Genomic DNA, 21214 nt, shown 5'->3' with positions numbered 1-21214 from the left:
TCTCCGAGCCGAGCGAGCTGCGAGCCCTGTTTGGGATGTGAGGTTTCCAGCTGCTAGTAGAGCTGCTGTGGCTGAACCATCTAGGCTGATCAGAGCTGGCCGGCAGAAAAAATAAAGACGAAAATAACATTAAGTATAACACTAAAGGGCAAGTTCAGGGTGGGAGTATTCAAAGAAGGAACAAATTTTAAGCCCAACAGAATACGTTTTTAAAGGGAGAAAGTTAAAACCAGTGATTGGTTGAAGACTTCGAGTTTGTGGGTACGGGCAGCTTTTGTCTGAAATCTCAGCTCCCGAGGTGGATTTCTTTTTCACTGGCACTAGGAGTTTTCGCCGAGCTGGGTTGGGGACAGAAAAGCTGAGTGCGGGGATGGAGAAATGAGGAGAAACGCGTCGGGCGTCGCCAGGGAAAGAGGTGGGGGCGCGGAGCCCCTCCAGGCCCGAGAGAGGCCAAGACTGGAGCTCCTCGGCGCCTCGAAGACAAAGGCGGCGGCTGCCGCAGCTCTAGCCGAGCGCTTCGGCCCCGTCGCGCCGCGCCCAGGGCGCACAGCCACCTCGCCCGGAGCGGGTCGGAGAAAGAGCCTTCCTCCTGGCGGCTCCCGGGCTTCGGCTCCTCCCGCAAGGTCTGGGCTGCTCTGAGCCCTCGTCAGGTTTCGCTTTCCGGCGATCATAAATAGCTTGGTGTTTGTAAACAGGCGCTGGGGGCACATTCCCAGCACTCAGCTCATTGTTCCCTCCCTTCCTCTCTCACTTTGCGCAGGACGACGGGGCTGGGCTGGGGGCTGCCAGAGTGAGGAGGTGGGGGCGTCCAGACCCAAAGTGACAAAATGCAAGCATTTCCTTTCCTCCGGCCGGGCGTCCACCTTTGACAGCGGAAAAAACTCTAAGCTGGGTCTGCAGAAAGCCCGAGCTACCTCCACCCCACGTTCTCTGGACTCCTTAGCAGAGCCTTTCCCCGTCCCCCTTAGGCTTCTCTCTTCTTCTCTTTGCTCCGGGTTTGACTTTTCTCCTCGGGGGTGTCTAGTTCTGAGGATTCAGTACTTTGCGCTTCATCGCTCTCCCCGAAAAATACTGGCAGACCCCAATAATTTCGAGGAAAGTCTTGAAGTCTATGCGCGGAACCCTGTGCAAAATAACTCCCGCTGCTGCCTGCCCCGCTTTTATTCCCAATTTATTTCAAGAGCGTCCGCTTTGGGGAGAGAGTCTGGAGGGGGAGGAAGAGAAAAAAAATACGAAAAATAAGGCCGGTGGCCGGGAGCTGCTGCCTGCCTTAGTGTGCGTTTGCCCAGGATGTGTGGTGTTTGTGCCTGGGCGTGCGATTTAATGGAGCGCCTTTCTGCCTCTCCAGTGCGGCCAGAGCTCGCTTCTCGCACCCACCCCTGCCGAGGAGCCTACTTGCTGCAGCCCAATGCATTGTGTAAGACGCGACCTGTTATGGCCACCACTACTTCCGGGTTCTAGCATTCTGGTCGGAATCCACCTCTCCGCCTGTGCAACACACACTTTACACACGCACGGGGACTGCAAGCGGGCAGCATCGATCGTGGCTCCTTTAAGACAAACTCAGACAGACATTTTTTTTAACCCTCCTTCTCTAATCTCCCTCCAGTGCAGCAGTTGCAAAGAGGGAGAGAGAGAGAGAGAGAGAAAGAGAAAGAGAGAGCGAGAGAAGAGAGAAACTGATTAGGAATTAGGACTGATTCAAGGGAAGCAAGCGCTAGGGCTTTGTGCATTTGAATATTAACATTTGAGGTGTTCTGACCAGAAGAAGACAGAGCGGATGATCATTCATTCACCACGTTGACAACCTCGCCTGTGATTGACAGCTGGAGTGGCAGAAAGCCATGAGATTTGGTAGTTGGGTCTGAGGGGCGCTCTTTTTTTTTTTTTTTAACTGATTTTTTGGGGGGAGAGAAGATCTGCTCCTTTTTTTTTCTTTCTTTCTTTTTTCTTTCTTTCTTTCTTCTTTTTCTTCTTCTTCTTTTTTTTTCTTTTGCCCCCGCTGCTGTCTTGGAAACGGAGCGCTTTTATGTTCAGTGACTCGGGTGCTTTGCTTCAGGTCCGGTAGACCGAAGATCTGGGACCAGTAGTTCACATTGCTGGAGACGTTAAGGAATTTTTCGTCGTGCTTGTTTCTTTTTTCTTTCTTTTTTTTTTTCCCGGGGAGTTTGCATATTTGTTTCTTTTCACACTGGCCTTAAAGAGGATATATTAGAAGTTGAAGTAGGAAGGGAGCCAGAGAGGCCGATGGCGCAAAGGGTACGTATTTAAAAACAATTGTGGAACTAAAATGTGAGATTAAATTGAAACGTGGCTGAAAGACACTGCTAAAAAGTTTCCTTTTTCTTTCTTTTTAAATGAGGCTCCTAAAGCCGTGGCCTAAAGGGAGAGGGTTTATTCAATGCACTAGTAGACTTATGTATGTTGCTTGTAACTGTTAATTCAAGTAATCAAGTTTTCTGTAGATTTTTACCCAACAGCTATATAAATAAAAATACAAGCTCTTGAGCAATCATCTGTTTTTAAAAAACAAACAGATACACAAATCTGCAATTTGAATATTCAGGGATCAAAAGTTTAAAGTTATTTTTAAACTAATATAAGCAGTTGGAAACTTCTGATATGTTATTGATGATGCTCATCTTTAATATCATTAAAAGTATTTCACTTTTAAAAGCAAATAACAGTCATAGTGTAGTGGGGGTTTTGGTTGGGAAAACATTCATCTGTTAAAACTAATTTTAATTTGCATGGACTTTTATGAAAGGAATACTTTGCAAGTTTTTCTTAGATAAGCCCTGTTCTAATTGGATACTAAGCACACAGCTACTTATTTTTAAAATGCAATACTAATTTCCCCAATATTCCTATTTGAATGGAAATGCAGTGAGAGTAAAGTGAGACAATGACAACCCAACTGAGGTAGTTTCTTAAAAGAAAGGGGGTCTACAAAAAGCCTTCCTTGCATAATTTGTGTCCTGGCCCTCAAAGCCCTGTTTGCAAAAGAAAGTTACTAGGCTGACACATTTTTCTTTACTCCTTTGGTTCAGGCAAATGTCAGCGTTCTTCCAAACTCTTTTCACACCTCTGGCTTTAAGGAGATGAAAGTGGCAATTCCTCTTTTCTTTGAAAATCATTTCACTCTCAGCACCTCCAAATCTTGGGAAAAGAACTTGCCTAAAATGAAGTAATTAGGAAAACCTAAACAGCTAAATTTAGCGCACACACACACACACACACACACAAATGACAATTAATATGAAAGTAGTTTTCCTAGAAGAATAAGATGGCATTGTATGTGCATTTGCTTTTGAATTTGCTTTAAACCTAATGAATAACATTTGCCAAGTTGACTTTTAGTCCAAAGAGAAAGTTCGTAAGAGTTCCTTTTTTTCTTTTTTTAAGAATATTAACTATTTCAACTATAGATTTCCTTTAACTTTGAGGGGAAATTGCCCAAAACTAAATTCAGTTGTAAGGTACAGGAAAAACTACCCTAATTTGAGTTTCACATGTAAGGGGATCAGATCGTTTTGTATAATTTAGCAGAGTTTGTCTTGGAAAGCGAAGGAAATGCAGTGTCTTGCAGGACTGCCCAACCCCACGCTGGCAGGGAAATAAAATGAGAAGCCTGTCTGTATTCACGTGCTTGGCATAGCTGTTCCCATCATAACTTAAAAAAAAAAAAATCCCCCTGATGTGAAGGGGCTGTGAAACTAGGCAGGTTTGCTGCACTGTCCTGGCACGTTTTATTATTGTGATTTTCAATTTCCTCCTCCAGAGACAAGCACGCTTTACCTTCCACCCTCCGGGAGAATGCCTCTCTGTCTTTCCTTCTTTCTTCCTTCCTTCCTTGCCAAAGGATTCTGAATTTCTAAACTAGTTGATAGGGACACAAGTTAGGGCAAGAACCTTCATCTCAAAGAAGTCTTACAGAGAATCCCAGAATTTTTACTTTAAAAATTATTTTTAAAACAGAAATCTCAACTTTAAAGATGCAAGGCCACCGAATTCCGGGTTGAAGGATCCAGCTGGACTGACTTTATCTAAGCTCGCTCGGAGCCTTGCCGTGCCCCTGCTTGGCCTTCTGAACCTTCTTTCTCTCCTGTTTGTCATGCAGTACGACGATCTACCCCATTACGGGGGCATGGATGGAGTAGGCATCCCTTCCACGATGTATGGGGACCCGCATGCAGCCAGGTCCATGCAGCCGGTCCACCATCTGAACCACGGGCCTCCTCTGCACTCTCATCAGTACCCGCACACAGCTCATACCAACGCCATGGCCCCCAGCATGGGCTCCTCCGTCAATGACGCTTTAAAGAGAGATAAAGATGCCATTTATGGGTAGGTACAATGGGCAAGCAGTTAAGTAGTTGAGACGCGATGATTCCACTCTTTCCCTGTGCCCTTGGTAACTGGAAGGTTAGAGCTTTCTGGATTGGAGGTATAGAGCTGGTGACTATTCATTCGCATTGCATGAAAAATTTGGGGAGGCGGCCTTGCGGTCATCGACGCCCCGCATCTCCACCGGTGCTCCGTGCAGGCTCAGCGTCCGGCTCCAACGCCGTGATGGCTGCAAAGGGGCCCCAGTGCCGGAGAAGTTGCCTAAAGGTTCTTCATCCCCTCTCTCAGACTCAAGCTCAGCGGGTCGGAGTCCTCCCTCGCTCGACTTCGCTTGGAGAGCGTTAGGGGTTTCTAAATGTAGGCGCCTTTGTGTTGGAATGAAACTTTTAGTTTAAGGGAAAATCTTTTAAGCCACCGATTGTTCTGACTTGCTGAGTTTACTCAGCAACCGTATGCTGGCTCTGCCAGCGCACAATAAAGTCAAGGGAGGACAGTCGCAGGTCAGGCAAAGGGGAGCATGTTTTGCATTTAGGAGGTTTGACCACTGAAGTCAAGGAGAGGGTCTCGCTCTGAATTGTTACAGACATAAGAAACTTCTAGACGTTTTAGTACTTCGTGTTTAAAGGTGAAACCTGCAGAATTGAGCAAGAAGTAAATGCGGGGTGCTCTGCGCTGAAGGTTTACTGGCCGCGGCTTACACAGGGTCTTCGGCCATCCGATAAACCCTGCACTAGTAAAAAAAAATCCTTTTGAAAGTCACTTGTGCCTACTGTGTGCTGATGAATTTGGGGAGCCCTTTTTTACTTTAAGCAACTTTTATTTTAATTAATTTATATATATTTTTTAAAAATCATGCAACGCTGACCCTCCCCGCTGGGGGAAAAAAATCTTTCTGCTTTATTTTCTGGTCCCTTGTGCGATGGGCTTGTTTAAATCCCAGCATTCTCTTCGTTGCGTTAAGTGCAAATGGTTTGGGCTCTGGGACAGAACATTTGGGGAAGCTTTGAAAAGGACCCCAAACTGTTAAATTCCCAGCTGGGCTGTGAGACCTAATAAAAGACTTGAGACACCTCCTTGGGCATTAGAAGAAGCATTTTCTCGCTCTCTCTCTCTCTCTCTCTCTCTCTCTCTCTCTCTCTTTTTTATGGGCTAAGACAAGCGACCTCTAGGCCCTACACAATACTAGCTGCTTTGCCACTCCGCAGAGACAAAATGAAAGGCTTTACCGCAGGACCATTTGATGGAACTTTCTTTGGGGGGCGGTGGGGGGTATCGCGAAGGGAGGGGAGTGTTCAGAGAGACGAGGAGGGGCCTCCTGCTCTCCAAGGGCCCGTGGGGTAGGGATCAGTTAGGTGCAGCCCCGTGACAGTCGGTCCCGCAGCCACAGAGGTCCTTGCCCCAAGTTAGCTGAGCGCCTGCTACCGACATCCCCGGAGCCTTGGGCTTCGCGCGGCCGCCTTGGAGGAACCTACAAGAAGGAGCTTTCCCACCCCTCCCCCGCGCCCAGCGCCTTTCACCTCCACCAGGTCCTGGATGTGCTGCGGAGGGACGAGGGTTTGTCGGGGTGGGAAACTTAATTCAAAATGGCTGCTGGAACCGCTTGGGTTTTATTCGTAGCAAATGTTGCCAATTTCTCCGGCCAGATATGCTGAACCGATCCTCAGATACGGTCCATGGCTCAGGGCCTTCGACTTCAGAGCCCTAGGAGGAAGGGGAGGTGAGCAGTCACCTGGGCGGGGGGTGGTGGGGAGGAAAAGGGAAAAAAAGTAGATGACAAAATCAGGGAGGGGGTCTCTGCCTCGAGCTCCTCCGGCAGTTTTTCTTGGGATCCTTTTTCACTGACTAGGGACTAACCATTGTGTTGTTTGTGACTGTTGTATTTTCTTGCAGACACCCCCTCTTCCCTCTCTTAGCACTGATTTTTGAGAAATGTGAATTAGCTACTTGTACCCCCCGCGAGCCGGGGGTGGCGGGCGGGGACGTCTGCTCGTCAGAGTCATTCAATGAAGATATAGCCGTGTTCGCCAAACAGGTCAGCAAAATAAATGTTAAAAAAAAAAAAAGTAAAAGAAACCAAAAGGAACATATTACCCCTGAACACATACAGCCAGTACATTTTCAAAAGTAGCCAGCAAATAGTCGACCCTAAGCCATGCGATTGCATCCTCTGTGATTTTCCTCCTGTACGAGTGTGTGTTTGCGGGTAACTCGAAATTACCCATCTTCACACCCACTCACCATCCATAAACTAACGCAGAAAGCTCACTCTGTGAAATAAAATCAGGAACATCACGCGATGTAGGGGCTTTGGGCTTGGCGAGCTGAGCAGCGTCCCCAAGCAGTGTAGTTGAGTAGAAATAAGACTGAGCTCTGGGCTTGTTTTCGGCTTATTTGATTCACATTGAAGTGTTTCTGCGCGCGGGACGAACTAGAGTCACCGAGTCCCTCCCGGAGGTTACATCCTGCCCCCGACAGGGTAATGAGGCAAGAAACTAGGAAGGTGACCAGATTTCAATTTTTTTTTCTTTCTCCCCCCTCCCCAACCCCTCCTTCTCTCCTCTCCTTCTCACTTGCATCTAGATTCGCGCAGAAAAACCTCTATTTTCCTCTAATCCAGAACTGGATAACTTGGTAAGAGATGACCCCTTCCTCTCCTCACCACCCCCCCCCACCCCTCGCAGCCCAGCCCTTCAGCTTTGCTTTGAGAGTCCTGAGGTTTCTAGACTGGTCTTTCCCTTAGCTGCAAGTAGGCTGCAAACGTTTTCCGTCCACGAATAAGTGGTTGGGGACAAGGTCCGGGGGAAATAAATTCATCTCGAGAGGGCCTGGGCTAGCCGGCTCAGGGAAACACCAGCTTTTGTTTTTTATGACAGCACGGCTGTGCAACTCTAATCAGCGCGGGGATTTATCTCCGGGCCTGTCAGCGTGTGTACTTAAACTTTGCGGACTTCCCAGCCCTCAAAGTCTTGTCACGAGGGCAGCGACCGGAGCAAAAGCCCCCCAAACCACCAGTTTGCCCAAGAGGTGTACAGAAGGTAGCAGAAAGTTTGCAATGTGAAAAGCTACGATTTGGGGAGCAATTTGGAATATTTTTCATTCACTCCTTCCAAGGAAACATCTAGCCCAGGGCAGGAGCCCTTTGGAGTTGGGGTGGGGCCAGTGGGACAGAAAGGGGAGAGAGCTGCAAGGGGAAGAGAGTGTTTATGATCCCCACTTAGACTCTTTGTTGTTGTTTTAACTTTTTTTCTCCTTAAGAAATATAAACCTCTAGATGGTACCCAGTCGTTGCTATTAAGTTTTAGTGTTATTGCCATAAATCAAAATAACTCTGTTTACTGGGGGGTGGTGGGGGTGGAGATGCTAGAGCTGTGACAGCCAATTTTCTGCAAACCAGGAATGAGGTGCTCATTCTTTTTGTATCTTTGCAGATGATTCAAGCCATACAAGTATTAAGGTTTCATCTGTTGGAATTAGAGAAGGTAATCATCTCTAGCCTCTTTCCCCTTTACTTCCCTCTCACCCCCAAATACACCAATGGCAGGGTTGAAAATGGCTGAAGTTCAGGCTTTCTGAGACATTTGCATAAATGTCTTTCTTTCTGGTAATTAGTGTCAAGGCCAATCTCAGTGTCCATTTCTCTTCGCAGTTTAATTACAATTTCGACCACTAAAACCGGGATCACAAATGCCTTAGCCTTGTGTTCATTCTTAATACCTAGCTGGCTTTTTGTTAAATAGTTGCTATTCTTTGCATCCCAATTGATGGATAGAATGCTGTTCTGAGTTTGCTCCTCCGGTTAATATCTCTGTGGTCTTTCCTCTTCCTCTTCCTCCTCTTCTTTGCTACCTCTGAGGAGGGAAAAGTTTTGTTTAGTTTTACTGAGTTTCTGGAAGACAGTTTGAGAGCAGCAGCAGGTCAGGCACAGAAGAGGCGGAGGGGGAGGAGGAGGTGTGGGCAAGGAGTCTGGAGGAGGTGGTGGGGGAGGCACATTAAACCTTTTGCAGAGACAAAGCAGGGTTGATAGTTGTGTCAATTTCTTGAATCTGCGAATCATGCATACACCCCACCTTCGCACTCAAGAAAGGGTGTGGGATAACATGATTTTGCTAGCTGTTCTATAAATCTCAGCAATAAAAACTTAATGCATTGTAATTCAAACTAACATTAAATTGCAAGCACGCTGGGGTTTCTTGTGAATTTTTGCTTGTCAGTTGTGCCTGGGGCCTGTAAGGGTCCGCTTCACTTACACCTAACTATTTTGAGTCATTCTTTCCTTCCTTTCTTTTTTTTAAAAATCAATTTGATACATTTTTATGACTGTGTTTTTAAAAAAATATCATGAGTATCGGCAGCTTGATTTCCTTCTCCTTTAAAAGGAAATACCCTAAGAGATGCTCCTTATGGATGGTTACTCTAATTATTATAAATATTATAGGGACTTTAGTTGTCAGGCATATATCCTATGTCAGTACAGCACAGATCCTTTGAAAACACACACACACACACTCACTCACATTTTTTCCTTAGACACTTTGGGAAAGAATTTATGGTAAAGTAACTGGGTGAAATTAAATAGTTTACCTTAAATGTCACCCACGCAGGTCACCTCTCTAATGGCCACAGCCCCAGGAGCAGATGAATTTAACACGGGTGTTGAATATGTTGTAGCCTGTGAATCATCTTGTCACTGTCAATTTTCTGGGATATCTCTATTTTGCAAGAAAAGAAAGTTATTCCTAATTCTGGATGCGTCTGGGGGTCTCTGGAGGACAATTGCCCTATGTTTCCCCTATTTGGAAGTTTGGATCTCACAAGGGGGGTGGATTGCACTTGTCAATGTCATTTATGCACTCCTGATTATATTTCCATTTTTTTTATTTCTGTCATAATGTAGGTACACGAATTATGTGACAATTTCTGCCACCGGTATATTAGCTGTTTGAAAGGGAAAATGCCTATCGATTTGGTGATAGACGATAGAGAAGGAGGATCAAAATCAGACAGTGAAGATATAACAAGATCAGCAAATCTAACCGACCAGGTATGCGCTTTTCAATTTCAACATCCATGGAAAAAAAAAATTTGTATGCATATTGCTTGCTGGGTCACTACCACCTCCTTTTATTATTTGCATATGATTAAGTCCCTTTTAGATACATTTCCATCGAAATGAAAATTTTTGAATAATGTGGCTATTATTGCTTCATTAAGGCTGGCTCTGGGATTCGACCTGGAGAGATGAGCTTGTAAAAGCTTTGGCTGCAAACTTGACCTGTTTCTTGTCGCTTTTAATTTTTGTCTTTATTTTATTTACCCTCTATAATAATGGGAGTGTTAACTGCCAGTGACCGCCTCTGATTGTAGGGCTTTGTTCATGAGCATTTTCCCCCTTCTATCTTGAAGAAAAGAAAAGTGTAGGGTCTGCTTATTTCTTATTTTATTAGGAATAAATCCAAGATAGGTGGTCTAAGAGAGACGGCCAGGGTTTGAAATCTAGCAAATGCTGGCTATTTTCTCCCTGTCTGTACGGTTCATTAGCCTGTCTTGTCAGTTTTCCTCGGCCGAACGCTTCTAGACCTCACTGAACATTGCTTTGTGCGGTGTTCGCTGCAAGCTCGCCCATTTTATTGTACTTAATAGAAAAAAATAAGACCAGGCCGAGGTTAGAAAAACAGATAAATATGGACTTTTCTCCTCCTCCTTTCCACTCATCCTCCAGCTGGTACGTGCTCTGGGCCCTCTGGGTTGGCAGCTTTTGGAAGTGTCAGCATCAGGGACACCCTGGTGGCTCCCTTGGTGTGGAGGGTGGGGGCTCTTGCTCTGTCTTTGCTGTGTACTAAGATTCTTTGCTTGCTGTACCCCCTCCTCTGGCGTCCTCCCTCCAGGCCTTTCTGGCTCGGTATTGCTAAGTGGGGACTACTTTCATTTGGAGTTGCTGGGGGGGGGAGGCGATATTTCTCTCCCTCCGTCACCCTGACACTACTGTTTGCTCCCAGTTTCTCTCTCTTCTGCCACCGTGTCTCTGGATTGGGTCAAATGAGTTGCAAAAATTCAACGAAAGTGAAAATGTGAGGAGTGAGTGAGAAGAAACAGGGCCCAGGACCGCTCTGCTGAGAATTGTTGTAAGGAGTCTAGAGATTTGGATTGCAGCCTTCTCTGCACCCCACTCCCCACCCCCATATCAGTGAAGGCCCAGAGTTGTTTCTCTTTGGGATTTGCCATGTGAATCCCTTTTGGGGGGAAGATATCTGCTTGTCTTTGTTAAGCCAAAGGCCAGCTACTCCAACAGTTTTCCTTTGCAAGTTCTGCAGTGATCACTGTTGGCCAGCCGCTGTCTTGAATAGTTCTAACCTGGCACCTTTTTCTTGGTATCATCTTAAGGTTTTCTTCTCTCAAAATCTTCTTCTTAGTAATAAATGTCCAGCTTGACTTTCTCTGGGAAGCCCCACATCCGAGACTGAATTCTTCCTTTTGCCCATAAGGGGTGCGGCAGAGCAGAGCTTTAAAACACCAACACACTGGATCCTCCTTACTACTGGGCAAGTTAGAAACTTTGAGCAGTGTAGACGGGTGCACAGAACGATCCTGGCATAGCCCTGCTGAGGTGGGAAAACTTCAGGCATCTCAGCCTTGACCCTGGGGGTTCCTGGGCCTCACCCTTAGCTCAACCCTCTGCCCTGGAGCTGTTAAATGCAGATTCTGCTGAGGAACCCTCGAGTAGCTGTGTTGAATAAAAATTGTAATCCAACAAGCCTAACTAGAAAATGGGATTCTAAAAGCTCCGGAGTGCTGGGTACATAAAGCTATTTGAGCAAATTACAAGAATTGCTTAGGGGCATGAATGAAATCAACACTTTAATTGCCTCCAAAATGAAGATTTATACCCCATTTTCTCAAGGAATCATTATTTTATTAAAGTCTAAGATAAAGAACCAAAGTTATGGGGTTTTGGGGGGAAGAGATACAAAACTGATATAACATCTTTGAGTTGTCCCTCTACTCCTTTCCTAAACTTTCCTTACCCAGTTAATTTGAGATATGCAAAGATTGATGCATAATTGCATTGGGTGAAAATTTGCGTTTTGTTCTTCTCTCCTATCGATAAAATAAGATTTGTACATCCAGTCCCTGTGGTTTAAGAGTGGGCTTCGCAGCTTTGGCTGGGCTCGTGGCGCTGTTGGCCTGTGCGCGTGGGCTCTCTAGTGTAACCCCTGGGGGCTCACCCCAGATCTCAGTTGTGCGGAAAGCAGCAAATCCTTCTGTCTATTGTCCGGTTCCTAGAAGCGAGGATCGAGTGTGTCTGGACTGGGTTTGGAGAGGGCAAGCGCAGAGTGCAGGGCGCTAGAGGTACTGTGCCTCGGATGCGGGTGGGCTTCCCTCTCCGAGCTGGGGAGTGAAGGTCCAAGCATCAGGGCAGCCTTTGGGCGCCAGTTCTCCGGACTGGAGCCTGGTTCCCGTCCCCAGGGGAATTGAACACCTAGTAAGATACTCTAGGGCCCAGATCCGAACAGATGGCCTCTTCACCTGTCTGCGAATGTGGCTCAGCCAGTTTGAGCCTGGCAGCGGGGTGCGCTCCTGCACTGGACGCTTCGGGTGTGGTGCGAGCACTGGGCCTCCTTAACTCATTAACCCCTCTGTCTCTAGGGCCTGCTCTCGGCATGGTTTATTTTATTTTATTTTTTTCTTTTCCCCTTCGGAGGGCGCGAAGGCTGCCAACCGCTCCGGGATCTGGGATCCAGGACTTTGATACCAGCGGGTTTCCCGGAGGGCTAAGTCGGAGGAAATCCACTTGGCGATGTAGTGTTGTTGGTTTGGGTCTTTGGGTCTTTTTCTTTTTCTTTTCTTTTATCAGATTAAGACCCCAGTAGAAGTTGTAATCCAGTTTCCCCCACCCCCACCCCGCTGTCTCCCCCTCCCCAAGTCTTGGAAGCCGCCGGGAGGTCCCACCGCTGAGCCACCTTCTGCAGCCGCGGGCCTCCTGGGCGCCCTCTCCCGACCGCCGCGCTCCGGGCTCGGCACTAAAACTCCCCCAAAGCCAGGGTCTGGGGCAGCTAGCAGAGTCTGGGACTTGACAGTTTCGGTGTGGGTGGAGGGCCGGGCTGGCACCCCGGAGCGGACCCAGAGGGAGATCACCTTGCCCTGGAGAGGCGAGGGTTTGGTGAGGTTGGCGTCAGGGAAGGAGAAAAGCGGGGCGCATGACTGGTGGAGGATCGTGGAATTGAGGACATCAAAAGGGTTAGGCGAATTGAGGACATCAAAAGGGTTAGGCGAAGAAGAGCCTGGCACCCCAGATGTTAGACTTTGGCCCGCACTCCTGGAAGGAGCCCTCGCTTTCCTTCCCAGAGTTGTCTGTTGCTCATCAATCCTTGAATCTAAGCATTTTTTTTTTTTTTTTAACTCCAAGAACAGGTAGGAAGAGAGTGGAGAAGCCAAGTATCTGGGTGGTGGGGGGCAAGGTCTCCTCTGGGGTGGCCACGCCTCCTCTGGGCCGAGATTAGCTGGACCTGTGTTTGGTATCAGCAGCGGCCTCGGTTCTCCCCATAAGGAACGGGAAGCAGATAAATGGTCCCTTTGGATTACAGTTTTTATTCAACAGTAGCTCTCCTGGGGGTCCTCGTCTGAATCTGCATTTAACAGCTCCTTGTCCAGGGTTGGGCCTGCTCTGGGAGCCCTGTTGCATGTTAATCCAGTTTTGTCTTTGACGTCTGGGGAGACGTAATGTGGTTCGTGGAGATGAAACCAGAAGGCTAGGCTAGCCAGACAGGTTAAATGCCAAGTGTAGGCAGGCTTTTTGGAGTGAGGTGGGGGCAGCCGCTAGTATTGTGCAGCCTGGCTGGAGAGCTCCAGGCCTGGGGGATCTAGGGCCGACCTAGGCCAAGTCGCTTTGGTTCCCATGAGGGCCTGGGAACTTTGGTGGCGATTGTTTTATTTCTGAAGTTCGGAATGTTGTTTCTAAAGCATACTTTGGGTTATAATTCCTAAAATTGAAGTAGGAGTTGATTGAAAATGTCCCCTGGCTCCAAAGTGGTATGGAGAGTCATCCTAGGGGGATTTCATGGTAAGGGAAGGATAGTAAGGAGAGGAATAATCTAATGACCTTCGTGGATTGAATATGCTGCTTTAAGAAACAACAACAACAAAAAGATAACAATAATAGATGGGACCAGTGGATATTTACTAATGTTAGAAATGTCTGCAATTAATTTTCATCCAATAAAAAATTTTAAAAAAATTTAAAAATTGGACCCAAACAGCAGGAGGCCAGCAAATGGTTCCTTTGTCAGATAGTTTGTTTCTAAATGCTTACTTTGGGATAGATCTTATTTAAATTGTAAATGCTTCATAGGGTCTGGCTTAATGACTTAATCCTAAAACCTCTCAGTACACAAGCCTTGCAAGTGATAGGGTCTTAGTATCATCTAACTTTACTATTGATTGCTGTTGTGGGTCGTGTGGTGTCTTCTTAATTCCTTTTCTGAAATATGTCAAAGGAAAATTATGGCAAGATTCTCTTTAATGATTAAATAATAAGGTGTTGACTGCTTGTCACTACACTGGCTAATTGGGATGTTCACTCTAGACCCTTTATTGCTTGGTATCCTTTGAATTAAAAGTTAGTTGTTTACCAGGTGTGTTTTTTTATCGTTACTTTCTGTTTGGCTTTTAATGTGTATTTATGTGTCAATTTCAGAGTAGGGATATATTGATTCTTAATAGAGGCATTTAAAAAACATTCTAGAAAAACAACAAGGAAAAAAGTATAGGGTCTGTGTGGATAGTTGAGATCAATTATACTGTGAAGCTTGCCAGGTCTAAATCTAATACTAAAAAAACTATTTACTTTTTGTCATTTCTTCTTTCTTTCTTTCTTTTCTTTCTTTTGCTTCTCTCTCTCTCTCTCTCTCTCTCTCTCTCTCTCTCTCTCTATATATATATATATATATATATATATATATATATATATCTTTCCCACCCTCTGCCTCTTCTCCTTCTCTCTCTCCTTCCTCTCTTTCAGTGGAAGTCCCCTGTGCAAGTTCCATGGTTAATGGAAAGTAATGATACTAATACTACTTTGTAAAAAGTAAAGCCCATAACAGTAACTATTGTTCAGTGATTTAACTAGCTCTGTGGCAATAGGTCACTCAAATAGCAATTCTTCTCTCGCAGGAATGACTCCATTGCTCACCATTCAGAAGTACATCAGGTAGTTGTGTGTGTTATAACTATTGGTCCTAACTTAAGGGCTTGTATTAGAAAATATAGAAAAGCATAAATAGCAGAGGAAGAGGACCGAAAAAAGGATTAAATTGTGGATTCTGCTTTCAAAAAAGCAACTGATATATCATGCTATAATTGCCTAACTTTGAAAATAAACAAATTTTAAATCATTATGTTTTCAAACACTCATGTGTTTAAATTTTAAAATGTTTGTCATAGTCTGAAAGATTTAAAACACAGCTGTTGCTGGTGACTGAAGGAAAATTATGCACTAGAACTCCATACTCTTAGAGAACAAAGACTATTTGTGGTTCTATAGTAGAAACATATTTATTAAGGCCAAGGAGATAGGCTAAAGTTTTAGCACTGTTACAAAGCTAGCTTGCCTCCCCTCTCAGGTGAAGTTGGAGAAATTGTGAAGATACATAACAAATTAGATTAAGACACTTGCTGTGAATGAAAATATTGTCAACATGAATTCAAATGACATATTTTCATATTGGTAATGTTATGTTTTCCATTGCAACAACAATATTTTCTTATAAAACATCAATATGTCAAACAAATGTGAAATCCTGAAGTGTTTGTTTTGTTTTGTTTTGTTTTGTTTGCAATGCTAGGGATTGAACCCAGGACCTAACTCATGGTAGGCAAATGCTCTGCCACTGAGCTTCATCCCCAACCCTAAACGTTTTAATAAATGATCATTCAATCATCAAACACTGCACAAGTATGTAGACAGACACTTTTAAAGAAAAGTCGGCATTCAGCCAAATTCCTATAGGGCCTAGCAGGGAAATGTTCAAAAAATGAACATAAAATAAGACTTCCTGTAAGAAGGTCTATAATTCAACATTATTTGACTCCACTGTCAGAGAAATTGTGGAAGGATAGTAAACTGATATGGTTCTCAGTCATTTTTGTTACACAGTCTTAAATGTTTGCAACGGTAGCATTTTACATGGCCTTTTTTGGATTATGATATCTGTCATATTTGTATTGAAGTAGTGCTTGAATTTATGTTGTAATTGAAGTGGAAATGTTTGCCATTTTTTTCTGACTACAAAAAGTGGATATTTAAAAATTAGGTCAAAATTATGGGAAAGTATTATTTTATAAATATACAAAACTAGAATGCATGTGATACTCTCTGAAAGTTGTGCAAAGGTTAAAGGTTTTCTAAGTCCCAAGTAAAAGAACACTGCTGTAAATCACGTGGCATTTGCTGTTCTGACTCAGCAGGAAACATCAAGATATAATACCTGTTTTAAAAGTTAAGGTCTAGGGGCTGGGTGTTCAGCCCAGTGGTGGAGCACTTGCCTAGTATGTGTGAGGCCCTGGGTTCAATTCCTAGCACTGTTTTAAAAAGAAAAGTCTAAAACACAAAGGATGCAATTTACCTTTTGATAATAATTCAAAAATTTGACTTTGGGGATCCTGTAAAAGTTTGGATACTTCACTGGCTTTAACAGTTGTGAATAGATCTTGTATGTTTAATAATCATTTTGGAGACATTCAAGCATTTGGCTATGTCTATGTAGTGTAAAAAAATAAAAGAACATCTTCACCTTATCCTTAATTTAATATGCCATGATTTCAGGATTATGGAATTTGGGAAAGCTTTATGGAGTTTTAAACAGCCTCTCTAGGAAATACACCTATATTAGGCAATTACTGGATTTCTCACACTTACAAATTTGACATTTTAATAAATGGTAGAAGGGATACTATGTGAAATAAGTAAGAATGTATTCATTTAAATATTTGTCACAGAGTCCAATTTCAATCAATTTGATGCATTCAAGTGCACAAAATTAAAGCAATTGGCAACACTTTCCTAGACTCTCTCTGAATATTCTTTTGCCAAGTAGCATTTCTTAATCTAGAAAATATGTCCTTGTTAAAGGAAAATATGAGAGTGCAAATCTTTTGCAGTTATTTTGTATTTCTTGACTTCTTGGATCAGAATCACTACTAAAATTGACTAAAACATACCCTAAAGAGTTTATGCTCTGGTGAGAAACGCTTATTTCTATGTTTATTGAATTATACACCTGTTGTTTATTGGTGTCAGGAGTAGATGTGGTCAAATGCAAATTATAACCAGAGCTAAGTCATTGCCTCTTCTTAAGCTATGAAATGATGGTGCTGTGGCTTCACTCTGATATACATATTCATGGACATATGCATATCACTGCATATGGCTAAACTAATGGAGGATAAATAAGTGTGAAAATAAATTTTACATTACTTATAATTCTCAAAAATACATTTATACAATTGGTTCTTCCCTTGACACGTCATGATTTCATGTACAATTAATAGGATTTATATTTAAGAGCTATAGAATCTCAAGTATGCAATGTAATGGTTCTTTAAAAACTTACGTGAAAGATTCCTCCACCTGAAGGACATGCTGTTACAATTAATAGGTTTACTAAGTAAAACTTTCAAAAGTGACCAGAACTTTCTATTAGTTGAATAATAGAAGCAAAATTTTATAGTTGAACTCCTTTTTTTGCATTTTGGCGTACTACAAAGTTGTTTTATAATGAATTTAAACTTGATTTTGATTCATTTAGAAGATAGTAAGTCAAAAACATTCCCAATGATATTAAAATTATTATAATATGAGCATATGACATATTATTTTAGCATCAGTACCTGACCACATAAACTCACTTAGAATTCAATGTTGCTGTTCATGAATTCCTTTTTCTATAGATTTTTTTCTTATGCTTTACAACATGGTGACATGTTTATTATTCATTATTGGTGAGCATGTGGGTTGTTGATTATTATATAGAAAGGCAGAACTATAGTTCTTTTCCTGATCACTTTTTTCACACTGTTGCGTAAACCTCCTATGCCTGGGATTTGAACTTGAATGAGTTTGCTCACTTTCATTTCCCTTCCAGAGCTCTCTGTGGGTTGCTACTCAGATGCAGGTTTATTTTCCTGAGATGAATTGTTACTTTAGAACAGAAGTGAGTAGAGACCAAAGTCATCAAATATTCCCAAACTGTGCTTACAATTAGGTGAAACATTGAAAACTGTTCTCCTTTGCCTTCCCTCGGGCTGTGAAAACTTGGTATAAAGATTCCTATCAGCCCCTTTGTGTTCTTAGTCTTAAGACCTACATGTTTGTTTTCAGTGACTGTATTTTTAATTGATCATCCATATTTGGTCCCAGATCTCCATGATTAGCATTTTATGATGAATTTGCATTCATGTTGTGTCCCATAAAAAATCTCTCGATGGAGGTGTGTTTATGACTATTAGGAAACTCTGGAAAATGAAGTTTTTAATGATAGTGACATAGCAGTCACAAGGACAATGAATGTAAACCCAGAATTTTCTTGTGTCATTTCAACTTGTAAAAGGCTTACTTCTCTTCTTTCAAAAATATTAGAAACTAAAAGAATAAGATGTCTTTGACAATAAAACTTTTCTTAATATCCCCATAACTATTTGGATGTGTTCTCCAACATTAACTTAATTTGATAGACAAGCTATAATTAACTGTGACCTGTAGTGTTTTATGTTATCCAGAGAGTCTTGCCTTAGTGATTTGAAAACTTAATTTCAAACTCAATGGTGTACAATGTCTGAGATTCTAAAGCATACTTATACTATTTACATGAAATGGAGTGTTTGTCTACAGGGCTTCAAAAGGGAGACCCTTCTGAGAGGTAGACCAACAACTTTTACAGTGTAAAGTTTGAGCACACTAACTAAGGCAGGTGAACTCTTTGGGATTTTTTAAACTTGTAGCCTTCCTTTCTACTGACTGTAATATTCAAGTTCTCTCTGAAGAAGAAAAAAGAATAGACTGTTAGTTTCATGGGGCAAAAATTCATATGTGACACTTCAAATCTAGTTATTTCATTGATCATAAAAACCAACAACTTAGAAAATCCAAAATAGCAAAAAGGTGAGATGCTATTAGCTACACTGCTATAAGCTGAACAGAAAGTTCAGCAGTGAAATTAAATTGGGCATTTGGGCTCCAGTTGGAACATTTACTAGAAAGTTGCCATGAGATCTGGAATTGTTTTTAAACCCTTACTGATGAATATTTTAGGGTAAACGTTTTATGCTAACAAGGCATTGAACACTATTTTTATTTGGAATTGCTCATTCAATAAGAGTAGCCTCCCTGCCCTTCACTCTTGGACAGTTCAGATAAATGTATTATTTATTTACATTCTGTCATGTGCATTATTTATGCAAATGATGCCACAACTCTACCAACCATATGGAATTTTTCTTTGTGAGATGGGAAAGGCATCTCTCTGCCAGCAGTGGTACAGATAATAAAAATTACCCTCCATTTACAGCTATCATCTCTCATAGAACCATTATATGTTTATTCTTCATAGTTCCAGATGCAAATGCTTGTGGCCATTTTAATGGTCATAGTTTCCTGGTTGTAGCTTCTAACAAAGAGGATCAGGAATTTTAGATTTTGAATTTGAATTCATATGGTTAAGAATACGAAAGATATTGAGTAGCAGGATCATTTAACTCCTTCTTTTCTTTCAATTTGCATTCTCTGTCCCCTATCATATACTGGGATTTTTTGAGGAATGTTGTTCATGAAGTTTCTAATACTGGTTATGGTTTTGTGTCTTGGCCTATCATTTTACCATTTTTTTGGATTTTGCAAGCTGTGTTCAGTGACAAAATTACCCAGAAAACTATTATACTCATTGTGTCCCATGCTTCCTTCACAAGATAATAGAGGCATTGACTATGCTTATTCTGTTCATATCAAGTATGTTGTTGGTGTGCAAGTATTTTTTATTCTAATAATTATTCAAATCCAGGAGCAGTCTGTGTTTGAGTGAACATAAACATTTTTATTCTGGAATTTGGAATTTGCAGCAACTCAATTTTATTTTTTCAAATTACCCTGCCATTTCAATTAGGTACATTGTTCTTCACTCTACTGTTCGACATTCGAAAGGTTTGCTTGCAACCCTAATAGTGAGTTGTTTGAGTGTTTAATATTTATTGAGGGCATGTAAAGAACATGCCAATTGAAAAAGAGGAGAATAAAACATTGACAAATCAATTATGGTGCTTCTCTGTACTTGTAGTGTTCTAATATTCCAAATACTCCATAACTGCTCCAACAGCATGAGTAGCCTCCAGAATAATAGCCTGGTATGGTTAAAGAATGGCATTTTGATTGACTGGAATTTCTTAAAAAGTGGGCAGTGTCACTCAGCATCCTGCTTCTGGAATTCATGGTTGTTCTGATTGAGCTCCCAGTTAAGCACCTTGGAATATAGAGAACCTGGCTATTCCAAGCATCAGGACCCCAAGTTAAATTTCAGGATGCTTGGAGAAAGGCCTCTCTGATGATCTTATCCAAGATAAATCATGCAAGAAGGAGAATAATTTCTCCCCACCTCCCAATGTAATGCTGTCAGAGAATGAAAAAATTCAGAAATCTTTGAGGAATAGCAGACGGAGGTAAAAAGTAAAATTTGATTGAAAATGTAAAAATCCAGAAGTGCTTCTAAAATCTACAGGGAAATTGGAAAACATTCTATTTCTAATTATTATTAGTGGAAATCAATGGCAAATGAAAATTTCCTTGATTCTTAAAATTCAAAATAAAATGCCATAAGGTAGTAGAACAAAACGAGACTTCATCTTGGCTAAGATTCCTTCTCACATCAAAACTGTGCATTTTTCTGATTTAAGAGTTTAGAAGTAGAAAATAAAAAAACTTCAGAAACAACTGAGAAAGAACAATCAAATGTGCTGATTGTGACTGTTAGTTACACACCCTTTCAGGCTGGCAGTGTCCCAGGGAAATACAATATAGAGTTAGGGCACTCATGTTTAAATCTAGGCTTTGCTGTGAGAGGGTAAGTCACTTTATCTTGATCGGCCTCAGTTTTATAATCTGTAAAGTGGTGATAATGTTATCCACTACATTGAGTATCCCCTACTCCTGAAGAGCACTTTACTAAGTAACATTCTGTCTTCTTACTTGTGCTCTGACCATCCTTCATCAGCTTGGATTGGATTTGAGGAGGAAGGATTAGGTACTATATGAAGAGCATTTATAGAGCTGTTTAATAAAGCATTTTATAATTATAAAGTTTCAAGGAAAATGTCTTTATAATCCTTATTATGAGAGGTTACTGTTATTCTGAATTCATTGTAGTAGAAAAGGAGACTATATCCTCAGATATCTTTCTGAGATAGCACTACTGCAAATTCACTCTAAAAGTAAAATTCAAAGGACAGATATGTGAGGGACCTTGTGCTAAGTGCATTTTCCACAATTCTAAGTGTGCATGCTTCATGCAGAGGTCTAGATGCTTACAGGGTCTTATTATCTACTCATGCTAAGGATACAATGTTTTCTGCTTAACTGGATGTTCTTTTAGTGAGGATGCTTGCCTAGAAAGTTTGTGGTTTAAAGTTGTTTTATATAAGACACTTTTGAGTTTATTTTATCTTAATTTGTTTGCAGAACCAGCACTGATACTAAGTTACATATTTAAAATAAAACATTGAGAAGCAAACAATCTTAGAAAAGGGATTTTTATATATACCAGGTATATTGCCATATAATTTATTGATTCTTCCCCCTCCACTAAGTAGAAATGATAGAAGACAACTAAAA

General features: G+C 42.2%; 1 protein-coding gene across 4 annotated transcripts in view; it reads left to right on the top strand.

Moving 5' to 3' along the window:
- Nucleotides 1-1467: 1467 nt before the first annotated feature.
- Nucleotides 1468-21214, top strand: part of MEIS1 (Meis homeobox 1) — a 138059-nt gene continuing 118312 nt past the window's right edge. For all 4 annotated transcript variants that reach the window (XM_081264459.1, XM_081264458.1, XM_081264461.1 and 1 more), the window contains exons 1-6: nt 1468-2259; nt 4121-4347; nt 6238-6379; nt 6928-6978; nt 7776-7826; nt 9242-9388. In XM_081264459.1, the coding sequence (XP_081120585.1) occupies nt 2248-2259; nt 4121-4347; nt 6238-6379; nt 6928-6978; nt 7776-7826; nt 9242-9388 (630 nt within the window). In that variant the 5' untranslated portion in view covers nt 1468-2247. The remainder of the gene's footprint in view (nt 2260-4120; nt 4348-6237; nt 6380-6927; nt 6979-7775; nt 7827-9241; nt 9389-21214) is intronic.

Source organism: Spermophilus citellus, assembly GCF_964194105.1.
Source record: "Spermophilus citellus genome assembly, chromosome: 13".
Lineage (NCBI taxonomy): Eukaryota > Metazoa > Chordata > Mammalia > Rodentia > Sciuridae > Spermophilus > Spermophilus citellus.
The sequence above is the reverse complement of the archived record's forward strand: the minus strand, read 5'-3'. Positions and strand labels throughout refer to the sequence as shown.